The following is a 16,137-nucleotide window of genomic DNA, read 5'->3' as shown; positions in this document are numbered from 1 at the left end:
TTCCCTAGGAGTTGGCTTTATTGGCCCATGGGGGTCTGACCCAAATGTGTGTTCCTGTCAGGCAGGAACTTCATAAGTCTTGCCTCTGGCTCCCTGCCCTGGTGAGGGTCGCCTGGTGCCTGCTGCCTTCCACCCGCTCTGCTTCCCAGGGTCCTGCTAGGGTCCTGTCAGCCCAGCCTGGCAGCAGCCATGGCTCTTTAAAAGTGTGTGTCCTCGCAGACTGGGCTCAGGGGTCTTGGTGGTCTTTTGTGTGTTATGCATAAGCATGGAGGACAGTGACTGTTCCTGGATGGTCACCATATCTAAAGTCTCTAAAGGAAACCAGGCTGGTTCAGCGCTCTGAGGTTTCAGCCAGCAGTGCCTCCTACCTCCCTGCAGTTGTGTGACCACAGGAGATGGGCTCCTCTTGACACAGCTTGTCTTTGCAGCACACAGTTGGCGTGTCTAGTGACTTCTCTTCGTGCTTGTAGAGGTGACTATGGTGTTAGTAATCTCAGAAAAAAGGAGATGTTGTGAACCGCAGAGCCCCTGTGTGGCCCGTAGATTTTGCTTCTTTCCACACTTTTTCCCAGAATGGCCGGCCAGATGAACTTCACTTGATTCCACTTTCTTTGCTGTGTTTGGGAAGGCCCTGTGTTGTTTAGAACAAGCTGTTGGAACCAGAAGCCTAGGGAATGAGCAGTCTGGATGAGATGCCTTGGTCTGTCCTGGCAAGCGGCTCTGCTTGTCGGGACTGGGCTGGCCTGGCCTGTTTGGGAGGCAGCCTGGCATAGCAGCACACAGCCCTGGGGCCAGGCGTGTCCCTGGCCCACTTGCCCGCTCCTGCCTCACCCAGAGAGGGTAGCCCTGTTGCAGTGCTTTCCCCCTGGTGCTAGGGCCAGCTAGGTGGGGCTTTTAGCCAGCCTTGGCCAGACGCAGTTTCCTCATAGTAGAAAGTGGAGATGCTGCCTCCTCATCAGGGCAGGCTGAAAAAGGAGGTGTTGTGGAGGTCTGGATACCATTCTGGGCCCATTGTGGATCCCTACAGTTCTTGTGTTTGTTGCTCAGGGGCCCAGCTGAGACCCTGATCCCGGGAAGGATGGAGGACCAGAGTAGGCCCAGGGCAAGCTTCTACTGGGGGCGGGGGGGAGGGTGGAGGACAGTTCTCTGAGGCCCCAGGTCGACCATGGGCAGTTCTATACCTTCTTCCCTCAGACCCCCTTGAGTGTCAGCTCTGCCTGGAGTGGATACAGACATGCACACACAAACACACGTGTGCTCTGAGGTATCTTATCTTCTGTTTAGTTTCAGCAAATGACCTCTGGGCAAATGCCTACAAAGCTGGCTTACTGTGGAAATATGTGGTTATGTAAAATTTTGTTTACTTTGTTTTTTGTTTTTGTTTTCTTAAATACAGATAACAAAAAATCTCAAGCTTCCGTCAGTGGTAAGAGTTTTTCCTGTTTCAATTAAAGTTTTATCCCAACCTTGGGTTTGGGGGATCAAGAATGCAGTTGTGGATGCTGCGTGGGTCTGGGTTAAGCTGTTATGAGAGGAGAAAATTCACAGAAAGAACTCTGGCTGGCCGTGAGAACTTTGAGCCACGCCCGCCCCTCCTCCATGCTTCCTCTTCCTGGCAGACTGCAGTCAGATGAGACCTCTCCATCCCATGTCACTCAAATACTGTTTTTGTCCAGCAAAAAGATGTTGAAAAACTCACACAATAATGGACACATTACCTAAAATGTTGAGCTCTCTGGAAGAAGACTATTATGGTATATCTAGTATAATAATTGGTAGTATATTTTTTAGAGAATAGCTATGAATTCACTTCCTTAACAAAGTTTCATGGGAACTGTATTGCTTCAGCCCTGGTCTTGCCGACTGAGCTGCCAGTGAAGGGGTTTAGCGAATCCAGGATTGCCGACGGAGCTCTGATCTGTCACAAAGGGAGCCAGCCTGGCATGCTATTTGTCTTACTGCAGGCAGTACAGCTGTAAATGCTGGGTGCCCATGCTTGCCTCAGCCAAGCTGGCTGCACCTGTCTGTGTGGGCCCTGTTTCCCTGCTGGGCTACCCCTCCTGGCATGTGCAGTGATTCTCAGCCACCCAGGGCTAGATGGGATGAAGAGCGTGTGGCCAGGAGAATGTCTCAGTTCTTGGCATCAGAGCATAGGGTTCTTTGGCATTCAGTTCTGCGCAGGCTGACCTGGCTGGGGCATACCTGTCTGTAGGTAGTTGTTTGCTGTGAGTCTATACTGTTCTGACAAGAGCCCTGGGCTCCTTGTTCCAGGTCATAGCATTGCTCACTGAGCTGAGTCCCCTGCCTACTGGCAAGCATCACTGTGCCTGGTGGCACTCTGTGGATTCTTCCTGCACGCCTCCCTCACACCTTAGCTTGTTTTAGTGTGGTGTCCTGAGAACTTCTTAGTGGGGTTTCTGCACAGACTTAGTAGAGGTGGACTTCTGGTGTGCAAGGAGACTTGTAATCTCCCTGGGAGAACATCTGTCTGTGCCCCCCCTCAGTTCTCTGGCCCCCAGGCTCTTTCTTACTGTGAAGAAGGGCCTGCTGTCCTTTGCTGTCTTTGGAGTTCCCAGCTGTGTCTCACCCAGCAGTAGGGGTATACAGCCAGGAGGGGTGGGGACTGCTATATACCTTAAAGGGCTTGTTTATCCCTCAACAATAGGACCCTGGCACAAGCCAGGCTAGGGTTTGAGATGTGCTCCCTGTTCAAGAGCAGTGGCAGAGATACTGATATTTTGGCCCCTCCGCGGTTGGAGGCCTAGAGGCTCCCAGGACTCTGGCCTTTCACTGCTTGGGGCTTCGAGGGAGTTGTGCCTGGAGGTGGGAGGAAGTGTGTGCTCTGTGAGGCCTCATAACCTTCGGAGACTTGCGTTTCAGCAGGCACTTGGCTGAGACGCTGTGCCCTTGTGTTCCCACAGACCCTATGAATGCACTACAGAGCCTGACTGGTGGGCCTGCTGCAGGAGCAGCTGGAATCGGCATGCCTTCTCGGGGCCCAGGACAATCCCTGGGCGGGATGGGTGGCCTTGGCACCATGGGGCAGCCGATGCCCCTCTCAGGGCAGCCACCCCCTGGCACCTCGGGGATGGCCCCCCACGGCATGGCTGTTGTGTCTACAGCAGCTCCACAGAGTGAGTACTGTGCTTCTCAGAGAATCTGCCACCTTCTTTGCAGGCGATGTACATTTTTATCCCTTTGCTTAGGATGGTATTGAGGAAAGCGTGGAGAAACTCCCCAAGTAGCTCTGTCTTTTTATCTTTGTTGTGTATGGAGAGAAAAAGTTCCAAAACTTTTTCAGACTATCAAAAGGGTTAAGTGACACTGAGGCCCTCCTCCTACCCCTGGGCAGGAGTGGAGGACTCAGAAGAGGTCAGGGTAGTCTGGGACTCCATCCGGGGGGATTGTGTTTTGTAGCTGAAATAGACACAGTTATGTCTCAGGCTGTTCTCAGCCACAAAGTGGTGCTTTCGGCACCCCACAACCCCCAGAAGACCTCCATCTCAAGAGCCATCCCTTCCAGTGTTGCCCTTGCCCTCCTTCCCTGAAGGATGTGCCTTGCCGCCCTCCTGGCGCTTCTCTACAGAACACAGCCCCTTGTCCCCTCCATGCAGCTACTCCAGCTGGGAATGGGTGCATAGTGCGGGTCTCCCTCCTCTTTCCAGGGCCTGTCTTGTTGGACGTTTGATTTTCATAACCAGTAATTCAGTATGCAGAGTGTACTTCAGTACTGCAAAGTGCTTTGTTAATTTTTTCCTTTTTTATTTTTGAAATAGTCTAAGAATCATAGGAAGTTGCAGAATGACACAGAGAATGCCTGTGTGCCCTTCACCCAGCTTCCCCAATGCTGACATCTTAGTACATTGTCAAAACCGAGAAATGAATCTTGGGACAATGCTGATAACTCAGGTGGCCTTTTTTCTGACATCTCCAGTTTTTACATGCATTCTTGCCCGCGAGCTTATGTGCGTGTAGTTCTATGAGACTTTATCATGTGTGATATCACTACCAGGGTCAGCATGCAAGGCTGTTCCATCACCAGTAGCAAGCTATTGTGTTATCTCTTAATAATCACACCCTTCCTCTAACTTCAAGCCCTGGCAACCGCTGATCTGTTTCCTATCTCTATAGTTATGTCACTTCGCAAGTGTTACATCGATGGAATCGCACAATGTTTGACATTTTGAGACTGACTTTTTTCCCCTCAGCGTAATGCCTTTGAGATTCTCCCAAGTTGCCTCAGTAAGTCGTTCCTGTTCATTGCTGAATTGTATTCCATGGACTGGGTGTACCACGGGTTGCTTATCCACTCACCCTTGAAGGGTGTTCAGGTTGTTTCCAGGTTTGGCTGTTGCAAATAAAGCTTCTGTGACCCTGATTCATGTACAGGTTGTGATGTGTCGATGTATTTTTCTCATGCATCACTCATAGTAACCCTCAAAGAGGGCAGTGTCCCTGCTTCTGCTTTGCCCACTAGAGCTGGGGTCGAGCCCAGGCTGCCTGACCCGAGCACCCCCATTCTTTGTTCAAGTTTCCTGTACGAGCATCACTTTGCTCTTCACAGATGCCATGTGGAGGCTCATTCTGCCCACTCTTGGACTGGAACCTTCCATCCCCAGACATCCCCTTCTTTCTTGGATCATTGTTCTATTCCCCTTATTGACACCTTGCCATCTGACTCTTAGCTCTTTGCTTGATTCTTCTTCTCCAGCTTCCGTGTCCCCTCTTGTCTTGTCAGCATACCTGGTACGTACATGGGGCGGCTTATGGAAGGATGCTCAGGAGAAGTACTGGTTCTGACTCCTTTTTATGTTACAGAGTGGTTGATTTCTTCTTATCACAGCTTACATTTTATAATAAAAAATCATTTTTAATGTGTAGGAGTTTAGAATGCTACCATTATTTGCCTTGCAGTTTCACTCCTAAGACTTTGTCAGTTCACTGGCAAAGTTTGGGGATCCTGCCCACACCCTCCCCAGTCTGACCTTGGCCCACATCCTGTTTTCAGCTTCAGAGGGACCTGGTCTTTCATGTGGGTTGATGTGATGTGACTTCTCTACTTTCATGTCCTGCTGCTGCCTGTCAGCATCCCTCTCTCTCTGCCTTGGACCTCTTGTCTGCCTGGTCTATGCGAAATAGGTGTTGTGGCCCAATGGACATTTGTTAATTCCTTTCTCACAGTTTCTCCAAATGGCACTGTGTGGTTAAAGCAGCTTCAGGACAGGGCCTGGGTCAGAGATTTTGCGAGGATTCTCAAAGGATAGTCCAGAACACGCTGTGATAGTCTCCACGTGACCTGAATTAGTCATGGAAACAAACTGCTGACTGTAGGTGAGGCTGGGGGCTTGAGTACAGCATTAGAAGGGAGACAGACTTTTCACTCTGTACATTTTTGTTCCTCAGTGAATTTTATATACCTGTAAAACCAGCTTTAAAAATGAGTCCTATTTCTGTCTGTTTGACAGACTGGATGCTGAGGAACCCTCGTCCTTCTAGACAACTAGATCCTAGATGCATTTTGGATTGTTGGGCCAGCAGAAGGTAGGGGAAGTTCTTTGCCCGGCCATGTCTTGGCCCACTGCAAGATTGGGGAAAGCAAGCCTCGCATCCCTCTGAGTAGTGGGATTTGTGCCGGACCCCTTGGCATCCCTAGTTCCCCCAGGAGCAAGGGCAGATTGGAGAATGCTCCCAGTTTAGCCCTGTGGCAATTGCAGATCAAGCATTGAGCACCACAAATAAAGACCAGCAGTCCTGAAAGGAAGAAGAGATACTATGAGGAGGAACAGAAACAATAAACAGATGTGGAGATGCTCAGGGACCACACACATAATAATTGTTAACTATGGGCTTGGCCTGATTAAAGAAATAAAGGATGGAATTCCAACTGAACAAGCACTGGGATACCTGGTGGAGTGATGAGGCAGCTTTGAAAAGGAACCAAGTAGGGGCGCCTGAGTGGCTCAGTCGGTTAAGTGTCTGACTTCGGCTCAGGTCATGATTTTGTGGCTTGTGAGTTTGAGCCTCGGGTTGGGCTCTGTGCTGGCAGCTCAGAGCCTGGAGCCTGCTTTGGATTCTGTGTCTCCCTCTCTCTGCCTCTTCCCCGGCTCACACACACACTCTCTCTCTCAAAAATAAATAAACATTAAAAAAAATTTTGAAAAGGAACCAAGTAGAACTTGTAGAAACAAAAGTAAAATTATTGAGGGGCGCCTGGGTGGCTCAGTTGGTTAGGTGCCTGACTTAGGCCCAGGTCATGATCTCGTGGTTCGTGAGTTCAAGCCCTGCATTGGGCTCTGTGCTGACAGCACAGAGCCTGGAACCGCTTCGGATTCTGTGTTTCCCTCTCTCTCTGCCCCTCCCCCACTCGCTCTCTGTATCTCCCTTTCTCTCTCAAAAATAAAAACATTTTAAAAATTAAAAAATGAAATTATTGAAACGAGAAGGTAGAGATGAATGAATAGCAGATTTTTTTTAAAGTTTGTGTGTGTGTGTGTGTGTGTGTGTGTGTGTGTATGTATTTATTTTGAGAGAGAGAGAAAGAGGGAGAGAGGGAGTGCACACATGTGCAGGGGAGGGACACAAAGAGAGAATCCCAAGCAGGCTCTGTGCTGTGTGGGGCTTGATCCCACTAACTGAACCATGAGATCATGACCTGAGCTGAAATCAAGAGTCAGATGCTTAACAGACTGAGCCACCCAGGTGCTCCTGAGCAGCAGATTAGATACAACTGAAGAAAGAATTTGTGAACTAGAGACAGCATTTGAAGAAATTACCTAGAATATAGCCCAGAGAAGAGGAAATAGAAAATAGGAGGGTAATGCGTCTGGGTGGCTCAGTTGGTTGAGTGTCTAACTTAAGCTCAACCCATGATCTCACAGTTCATAAGTTCGAGCCCCACATCAGTCTCACTGCTGTCAATGCAGAGGTTGCTTTGGGTCCTCTGTGCCCCCCCTCTGCCCTTGCCCCCACTCACATGTACTCTCTCTCTCTCTCTCTCTCTCTCTCTCTCTCTCTCTCTCTCTCTCTCTCTCAAAAATGGATAAGCATTTATTTAAATAAAAGAAAGAAAGAAAATAGGACGGTGTGGGGCACCTGGGTTCCTCAGTCGGTTGAGTGCCTGACTTCAGCCACTTCAGATCCTCTGTCTCCTCTCTCTTTCTATCTTAAAAATAAATAAACATTTAAAAAGTACTAAGAAAATAGGAGGGTAAGAAATGCAGAGGATAAAATCAGAGTCTAACAACTAATAAAAGGACCAGATGGAGAGAGAACAGAAGCCAACCAGTATATGAGGAGAGATGGTAGCTGGAAAAGTCCTGCAGTCCTATGCAGGTTAAATAAGGCATCCATGCCTTAACCTGCTTGGGGAAAGCCACAAACACCATAGGCCAGAAGAGTATGTTAGAAATAGCCAGTTTCTAGAATGGAGCAAGATGTAGACTCAGAGCACTTGGTGATGGTGTCACGAAGAAAGTAGGAAGTTGTTAGAGCCCTGGGGATAGAGCTGCTGACCACAGTTGTATGCCAGCAAAACTCCCAATGACTGGGGGGAAGCAGACATTTTAGATAAACAAAGCTCAAGAGACCTTCACTGAAAGGTTTTTTATTTGTTCACCATTTCCTCTTAACTCTCATACCATCTTTCTTGTGATGCCAGGTGTAAAATGGGAGAACAGACTTTTTTTTCATATAAGGTAGCAAGCGTGTGTGAATCTAAACCAGTGATTCTCATCTGTTGTACCCTGGAGGCTATTTGGCAATGTTTGGAGACATTTTGGATGTCACAACTGTGGGCGCACTCCTACCATGTAGCATAGAGGCTATAGATGCTGTTAAACCTCTCGTGCGGAGGACAGCCCCCCACAACATAGAATTGTCTATCCCAAAATGTCGGGAGGAACAAGGTTGAGAATCCTTGGTGTAAACAAAAATCACCTCTCTAAAATAATAATGCTTCCAGCTAACTCCATACAGACTTGCTGCATTCCAAGCACTGTTTTGAGGGTTTTACCTAGAACAGATTTTTAATTCTTCATTCAGTGTAGGTACTATTATTGTCTCTTTTCCACAGCTAAGGAAACTGAGGCACAGAGCAGTGACAGAGTTGGTATTTGAGTCCAGGCAGTCCGGCTCAGAGGCTGTACCTCTAGTCATTATTCTGGCCTGCCTCCCCCTGCCCCCCTTTTTTAAAGTAGGCTTCACGTCCAGCGTGGAGCCCAACACAGGGTTTGAACTCACAACCCTAAGATCAAGATCTGAGCTGAGATCCAGAGTCAAATGTTTAACTGACTAAGCCACCCAGGCACCCCTGTTCTGCTTCTTAATAGAAGTGTGCTGTGTGGGTGTAAAAAGATAAACAAGGACCATACTAAATGGAAGTCAGGAGGTGTATTGAGGATAAATACCAGGTCTATCAGTACCTGAAACCTACTTTTATTTTACTTTTGAGAAAGAGGGAAAGAGAGCGCACGCGCGCGAGAGAGCGCTCACGAGTAGGGGAGAGGGGCAGAGAGAGAGAGAATTTTGTTTTTGAGAGAGAGAGAAAGAGCTTGTGTGCATGCAGGGGAGGTGGGGAGGGAGGGAGAGAGAGGGAGAAAGAGAAAATCCCAAGCAGGGTTCTAAGGTTCTTGTATTTGGTAATGAAGTTAAAAATATGGATAAATTTTAAGTTTGGAGTTAAGTATGGTAAGTTAAGTATGCCTGATGAAATTGAAAAAATAATTGCTTGAAAAAAAGGAAAAAGAGGGGCACCGTGGTGGCTCTGTTGGTTTAGCATCCAGCTCTTGATTTCAGCTCAGGTCATGATCTCATAGTTCGTGAGATCAAGCCCCGCATCAGACTCTGTGCTGACAGCATGGAGCCTGCTTGGGATTCTCTCTCTCCCTCTCTCTATGCCTCTTCCCCACACTCTCTGTCTCAAAATAAATAAACTTTTTTTAAAAAAAGAAAAAAAAAAGGAATTGCTGAAGCAGTATACATAGTTTGTACATTCCAAACCAGTAGGAAAAAATTGAGTAAGAAAAAAGTAAAAATCCAAACAACATGTAAAATTCAGCTCCAACCATCCAACAAAAATATAATTCAGGGGCTGCCTGGCTGGCTCAGTTGGTAGAGCATGTGACTCTTAATCTTGGGGTTGTGGGTTCAAGCCCAGCGTTGGGTGCAGAGAGTACTTTAAAATCTTTGAGGGGCGCCTGGGTGGCTCAGTCGGTTAAGCGGCCGACTTCGGCTCAGGTCATGATCTCGTGGTCCGTGAGTTCGAACCCCGCGTCGGGCTCTGTGCTGACAGCTCAGAGCCTGGAGCCTGTTTCAGATTCTGTGTCTCCCTCTCTCTGACCCGCCCCCGTTCATGCTGTGTCTCTCTCTGTCTCAAAAATAAATAAACGTTAAAAAAAAAAATCTTTGAAAATGTATATATTTCAGAAAAGGAAAAAAACTTTGTCAGTTATACTTCAGTAAATCTGGAAAACAAAAATAGAGGGAAAGAAGCTTAAAAAAGGGAAGACAGACACAAATAAGTTGAGAAATACAAGTGATCACAATAAATGTGAATGGACAAAACTTTCCTGCTGAAAGATAGGAAATGTGAGATTGAATGTAAATGAAAGGCAGTGGTACAGCTGTAAGAATAAACCATAAAGCAAGCCTCACTCTACACTCCCACAGTATTGCTGGATATACATCAAACCAAAAAGAATTGGACATCTGTGGGGGCACCCGGCTAGCTCAGTCAGTGTAGCATGCAACTCTTGATCTCAGGGTCACGAGTTTGAGTCCCACCATTGGACTGAGACTACTTAAATACATCTTAAAAAAAAAAAAAAAAAAGTTATAACAAAAAGATTTAAAAAATTGTATACCAGTAAAATGGCTAAAATAACACTCTGAAATGCTGGCAAGGATGAGAAGAAACTGGATCACTCATACATTGCTAGTGGGGATGTAAAATGATATAGCTTCTTTAAAAGTTAAATGTATAGGGGTGCCTTAGGTGGCTCAGTCAGTTGAGCGTCTGACTCTTGGTTTCAGCTCAGGTCATGATCTCACAATTCGGGAGATCGAGCCCTGCGTCGGGCTCCGTACTGGCAGGGTGGAGCCTGCTTGGGATTCCCTCTCCCTCACTCTCTGCCTTTCCCCCACTCTTTCTCTCAAAATAGGTAAATAAACTTAAAAAGATTAATAATAAAAATTAAACATACAACTCTGCGGTCACACTCTTGGGCATCTATCCCAGAGACATGAAAACTTACCTTCCCGCAAAAACCTGTACACAAATGTACATGGTAGCAGTCACTCCCAAATGTCCTTTATGGTATGAATAGTTGAACAGAGATAGGTATACCATGGAATACGACTTGGCAGTAAAAAGGAAAGCAGTAATGATATTCGTTACATCCAGGATGATCTTCGGGGAATTATGTTGAATGAAAAAGCCAGTTATCCTGTATAGCCCCCACTTACATAACATTTTTGAAATGACAGAATATTAGAAATAGAGGACACCTTAGTGGTTGCCAGGGGTGCTGAAGTGGGTGGCATCACAAGGGATCCCTGTGGTGTTGGAACTGTTCAGTATCTTGACTTCGATGGTGACTGAATCTATCCTGGTGAGGAAATTGTGTAGAATTTAATGTACACACCCACACAAATGAAAATGCATCCTGATTGTGTTATGTTATAATTTTCCAAAATGGTACCATCAGGGAAGCTGGGCAATACAAAGGGTCTCTCTGGATTATTTCTATTTATTTGTTTTTTAAATAACAACTTCATTGGGGTGCCTGGGTGGCTCAGTCGGTTAAGCATCCAACTTCGGCTTGGATCATGAACTCACCTTTTGTAGTTCAAGCCCTGCATCAGGCTCTCTGCTTTTAGTGCAGAGCCTGCGTCAGATCCTCTGTCTCCTTCTTTCTGCCACTACCCCGCCTGCACTGCACTGTCTCTCCAAAAATAAACATTAAAAAAAAAAAAGAAAACTTCATTGATATATAATTCACATATTTATGGTTTACCCATCTAAAGTGCAATATTCAGTGATCTTTAAGTATATTCACAGAGTTGTGCAACCATCACCACAGTCCATTTTAGAACATTTTCATCTCCCTAAAAGAAACTGCACCACAGAAAATCTTGTAGATGTTTGTTCATGTCAGCATGACTCATAACCACCAAAAGGCTTAGAAGCAATGCCTGTCAGCTGGTGGATAAGCAACATGTAGGAAATCCATACCATGGAATACTATTTGGCAATAAAAAGAAATGAAACACTCATGCAACATGGGTGAACCTTGTAAATATTACCCTCAACAAAAGAATCCAGTCACAAAAGATCACATACTGTGAGATTCCATTGATAAGAAATGTCCAGAATAGGCACCTCCATAGAGACAGAAAGTAGCTCAGTGGTTGCCAGAGGCTGGGCTTGTTGGCCCTTTTCTTTCCTCTATTATTGTACAGAAATTCCTAAGAAGGTCCGTAATCAACACAAATGCTGCCCGTCACATCTGTCTGTCTTTCCCAAATGGAGTGTTCAGCTCCAGCGGCTGTGGGCCCGCTGTGGGCGCAGCGGGCCGTCTCCCCGCCCTCCCTGTCCGCAGAGCTGCGATAACAGCGGCCTCTGCTCTGGCCTCCCCCGCCCTGGCCTCCCCCGCGTGCCCCGCCTGATTCACCACTCTGCCTCCAGCCCAGCTGCAGCTCCAGCAGGTGGCGCTGCAGCAGCAGCAGCAGCAGTTCCAGCAGCAGCAGGTGGCGCTGCAGCAGCAACAGCAACAGCAGCAGCAGCAGCAGCAGCAACAGCAACAGCAGCAGTTCCAGGCCCAGCAGAATGCCATGCAGCAGCAGTTCCAAGCGGTGGTACAGCAGCAGCAGCAGCAGCTCCAGCAGCAGCAGCAGCAACACCTGATTAAACTGCATCATCAAAACCAGCAGCAGGTACTAGGTGCCGGTGCTCAGCCTCTTCCCGTGGTCCTTGAGCCCTGGATGTGCGCCAGCCACAGTGCTGGGTGCGGGGGTCCAGAGGCAGCTGCAGATCCTTCTGATGCCTGGTGCCCGGGCTTCCTCCTCTGTCTGGGGGCTCCCCGCAGGGCCTGGTGCAGGGAGGAGGGATAGGCCCCGACTTGTTAGGAGGGTGCTGGGATCGCACAAGGAGGTCCTCTCTATTGGGCTTGGCGTCTGGCCGCGGGCCTACTGCGTGCCGGGGGTGGAGGGCTAGATCTGTGGAGGCTTCTGGGTGCAAGCGATTCATGTAAGAGTTAACTGAAGCAAGAAGTGAGAAGAACACTCCACAATGCAGGAATGCCTGAGCCGTCCTGTGAGCGTGTTTCTTTTGAGTACTTGCATGCCTCCTGTTTTGTCTCTTGAGTGTTTTGGTGCCTGGACGCAGCTCTAATCGAGCCTCATTTCTCTGTGGGGGGGTGGCAGTGTCACATTAGAAGCCCTGCTTATAAAGAAACTGTTTTCTTCCTCCCGTTGTTGGCAGGCAGCATCTAGACGTATTAAGCATCTAACGTCAGGTCTGCTCTTGGTTGAGGGAGGGAAGGCCTGAGCGGATCTCTCCACTTTCCCACCCTCCCCAGGCCTTGGCTTGCTGCCTCCATTTCCCAGTGGCCACCCTCCTGGGTCTTGGAGGCCCCCTTCCCCAGAGCCAACTTTTCCCTCAGCCTCACTTTTTCTCCTCATCCTGAAAAGCATACACTGGCCATCTTCCCAAGGCTTGTACAGTTTCCCACTCTAGTGACCAGACAAGCATCACTGGAGAGGCCTCAGGGATTTGCAGCCACCCGAGCATTTATCCCAGCTTCGATGGGGCCACACCTCTGTTACCCTTCCTAAACCCTCTGGATACTTCCCTGGAACCTTCGTTCTCTTAGGCTCAGGTGCAGCTGGTGTCTGGTGACCAGGGCACAGGCACACACTTGGGTGTGTCCTCGGTGTCCTGTGAGAGCAGCCCGGACAGGCTTCCTGGGGGCAAGGCTGACACAGGGCCCAGAGGCAGATGGATAACCGACCAAGTACTGCTTATTCTGCCCATAGATACAGCAGCAGCAGCAGCTACAGCGGATGGCACAGCTGCAGCTGCAGCAGCAGCAACAGCAGCAGCAGCAGCAAGCTTTGCAGGCCCAGCCGCCACTACAGCAGCCACCAATGCAGCAGCCCCAGCCTCCCCCTTCCCAGGCCCTGCCCCAGCAGCTGCAGCCGATGCACCACCCACAGCACCACCAGCCGCCACAACCCCAGCAGCCACCAGTTGCTCAGAACCAGCCATCGCAGCTCCAGGCGCAGTCACAGACCCAGCCTTTGGTGTCACAGGCTCCGGCCCTCCCTGGACAGATGCTGTATGCCCAGCCACAGCTGAAACTTGTGAGTACACGTGGCCTTTGGTGGGCGTGTGGCCGGCAGCTGTTTCTGGGGCTTCTTTGGACATAGGTGGGGAAGGCCCCATGCTGGCTCCCGCATCCAGCTTGGCAAGGGGGGAGTGCATTCCAAGAGCTGCTGTACCCTGCACAGAGGCACTGCCTCTGTGGGCGACAGTTTTCTTCCAAGTAGCATGGCTGACTTCAGCAGTGGCCATGGCATTCTAAGACTGGGTGATCAGGTGGACAGCAGCACGCATATTCTCACTGTGCGAGAGGGTGTGCGGCCTCATTGAGCATTCACTGTGGGTTTGCTAACTGCTTAGAATTACGTTTTGAGCAAAGATCCCTGTCATTACCAGATTTTGGGGGAAGGGGATTAATAGGAAATCATGTAATTGTCAGTCTTATTGTGCATCTCTGTACAAAGCATATCTAGTTGGTGACATTGACATGGAGGACACAGTATTATCATCAAGTCAGGCGGAGCTGTGTCAAGGGGCCATTTTAATAGTTTTTTTTTGCTTACTCGTTTTCATGGCCTTTTCTGTTTTTCACTTATTGAGTGGAAAGGGATGGGCCATGTTGAACTGAGTGGCGGGCAGATAGGAGACCCACAGGGCCAAGCTGGAAGCTGGGGAGGATCTTGAGGAACAAAGTATGGTCACACTTGTCACCTGGGGACTAGCCCCTGGTTTCATAGGTGGGGCTCTTGTAGACCATCAGCATGCTTGGCCCAGAAGTCAAGCAGGTTGGGCTGTGCACTTGGCCTTGGGAGTCATCGCTTTGCTTGCAGCAGTAAATGGTAGTGGTGGCTGTATGGTGACATTCCAGTCGGAGGGCCATGCTTCTCATCATAGTCAGAGGAGGTGGGGCTTGGCTCAGAGCCAGACTGGTGTGGGACATTTCTAATCAGCTATGGGATAACGTAAAGCCAGTGAGGTGATACCACAGCCAGTGAAGTCGTGACAATCCCATCCCTTCTCATGATAAGCTGCAAGATTCAAAGCTCCCACCAACGTAGTAGGTGCTCCACCACGTGCCCGGATGGCTCCAAATCGCATTCTCCCTTCCTCCCTCAGGTCCGCGCTCCAATGGTGGTGCAGCAGCCGCAGGTGCAACAGGTGCAGCAGGTGCAGCCCCAAGTGCAGCAGCAGACAGCGGTGCCGACAGCTCAGGCTTCCCAGATAGTGGGTTCCGGAGTGCAGGTGAGGGCTTTTGGAACCCAGGTGAGGGCCTTTGGGGCCAGGGGCTTCTGTAGGCACTGGCAGGTGCATGTCCACCTGTGCATGGAGCTGGATTTCAGGCACTCTACAGTGAGGGTCCTGGTTGTTTGGATCATGGGCAGTCTAGGAGCCAGCCCACAGGGTCTTCAAGGTGGCCAGCCTGGCTTGGTGTTACCGGATTCCCCCCACCTCTCTTCAGACACCCTCATCTTCCCCCTTCCCTCCTCCTCTGAGAACACACGTTGGAGAGGGTAGCATTGTGGCCTCAACCTCTCCTCAGCTTGGAGTGCAGGGCTGGTGGCAGGTGTGCACTAGCATTCTGGACACGGAAGAGCACAAGTATGGTGGTGCCTGGCTCTAGTGGACTGCGTGGGTTTGTGCTGCAGCCCCTTGCCCAGCACTTTCCCAGTGCTTGCCCCCTGCGCTGAGAAGTGTAGCTGAGGCCCTTCATGCCCACCCTCTGTGTTTTGGATATTGATGGGATGGAGTAGGCCTTGCCCAGCCTTTCCTGGTAGAGGCCAGATTCTTAATGATGTTTGGGGTTGGAGATTGGGCCTCATGATTTTCCACAGATCCCCCATCCTGCTGGTGCCAGGGAGAAGAGGCATCTAGTCTGGGGCTTTGGTTCTGTCTCCACCTGGCAGTGGGAACACTGGCTCAGAAGAGAGTATTGGCTTTAGATAGAACAGACCTGTTAGGTGAAGTGCCACCTGCCCAGGTGCTGCCCTGAGCTGGGGTGCCACGCCACTGCCCCTGCTGTGCTCCCCTATCCTGCTCATTACCAGCGAGTCAGCCAAGCTCCCTGTCAGGTGCACAGCACCACATGTTGAGCACTTCTGGGATGCTGCGTGTTCTGTCAGTGTCTGATGACATCTCACTGTGAGGGAGGCTCAAACTGGGTCCTGTCTGGTCTCAGCCACGTTGCTCCAGTCCATGGGAAGCTGCCTGAGAAGTGTGCGAGTGGAGGGACCTGAGGTGTTTGCACAGAGCTAAGACCTAAAGCAGATGTATTCTCTGCACTCAGTACCCTGCACTGAGCCCGTGGATAGGGCTGTTCTTCTGGTGGTTACTCTCCTCTCTGCTTCTGCTTGGGGAGGACCCAGCCCAGCCAGCGTGGGAGCTTGACTGTGGGCTCAGTCACCCATAGAGTAACCTTGATACTTTCTTTCCCCCTCATTGGAGTGCAGAGGGCTGCTAAGGCACAACTAAAGTAGGCCCAGGACTCTTCTTTTTCACTGGGGACACTGGGAAGATTGTGACACTGATTGATAGCTGGGGAGGAGGAAGGGGTCATTGCTTGAGTGTTTATGGGTGGGTTTGCTTTTATGAGGCACGTGCCTTCAAATTTATCAGGAGTGGTATCCACCTCCCTCCCATGCATCACAGATCAGATCTTCCCCACTTGCTATCTCTCTCTCTCTCAAAAAAAAAAAATCCTCAGTTAATGCTATTTTATGCTGTGTGATGTATATGTGTACGTACATACATGAATGCTTATTATAAACATATCCTGCTGTCCTTAATTGCCATCTTGTTTTTGGACCTTGAGATTATTTGCA

The 16,137-nt window shown here is 49.3% G+C and overlaps 1 protein-coding gene across 6 annotated transcripts in view; it reads left to right on the top strand.

Moving 5' to 3' along the window:
* The window catches only part of LOC131490505 (mediator of RNA polymerase II transcription subunit 15), a 67,715-nt gene that overhangs the window by 37,692 nt on the left and 13,886 nt on the right, over nt 1-16,137 (top strand). For 5 of the 6 annotated variants that reach the window (XM_058692928.1, XM_058692927.1, XM_058692932.1 and 2 more), the window contains 5 exons: nt 1,397-1,426; nt 2,922-3,134; nt 11,684-11,931; nt 13,033-13,359; nt 14,435-14,560. In XM_058692928.1, coding sequence (XP_058548911.1) covers nt 1,397-1,426; nt 2,922-3,134; nt 11,684-11,931; nt 13,033-13,359; nt 14,435-14,560 — 944 coding nt within the window. The remainder of the gene's footprint in view (nt 1-1,396; nt 1,427-2,921; nt 3,135-11,683; nt 11,932-13,032; nt 13,360-14,434; nt 14,561-16,137) is intronic. The other variant, XM_058692929.1, reaches the window with a different exon arrangement.

Source organism: Neofelis nebulosa, chromosome 11, assembly GCF_028018385.1.
Source record: "Neofelis nebulosa isolate mNeoNeb1 chromosome 11, mNeoNeb1.pri, whole genome shotgun sequence".
NCBI classification, from domain to species: domain Eukaryota; kingdom Metazoa; phylum Chordata; class Mammalia; order Carnivora; family Felidae; genus Neofelis; species Neofelis nebulosa.
The sequence above is the reverse complement of the archived record's forward strand: the minus strand, read 5'-3'. Positions and strand labels throughout refer to the sequence as shown.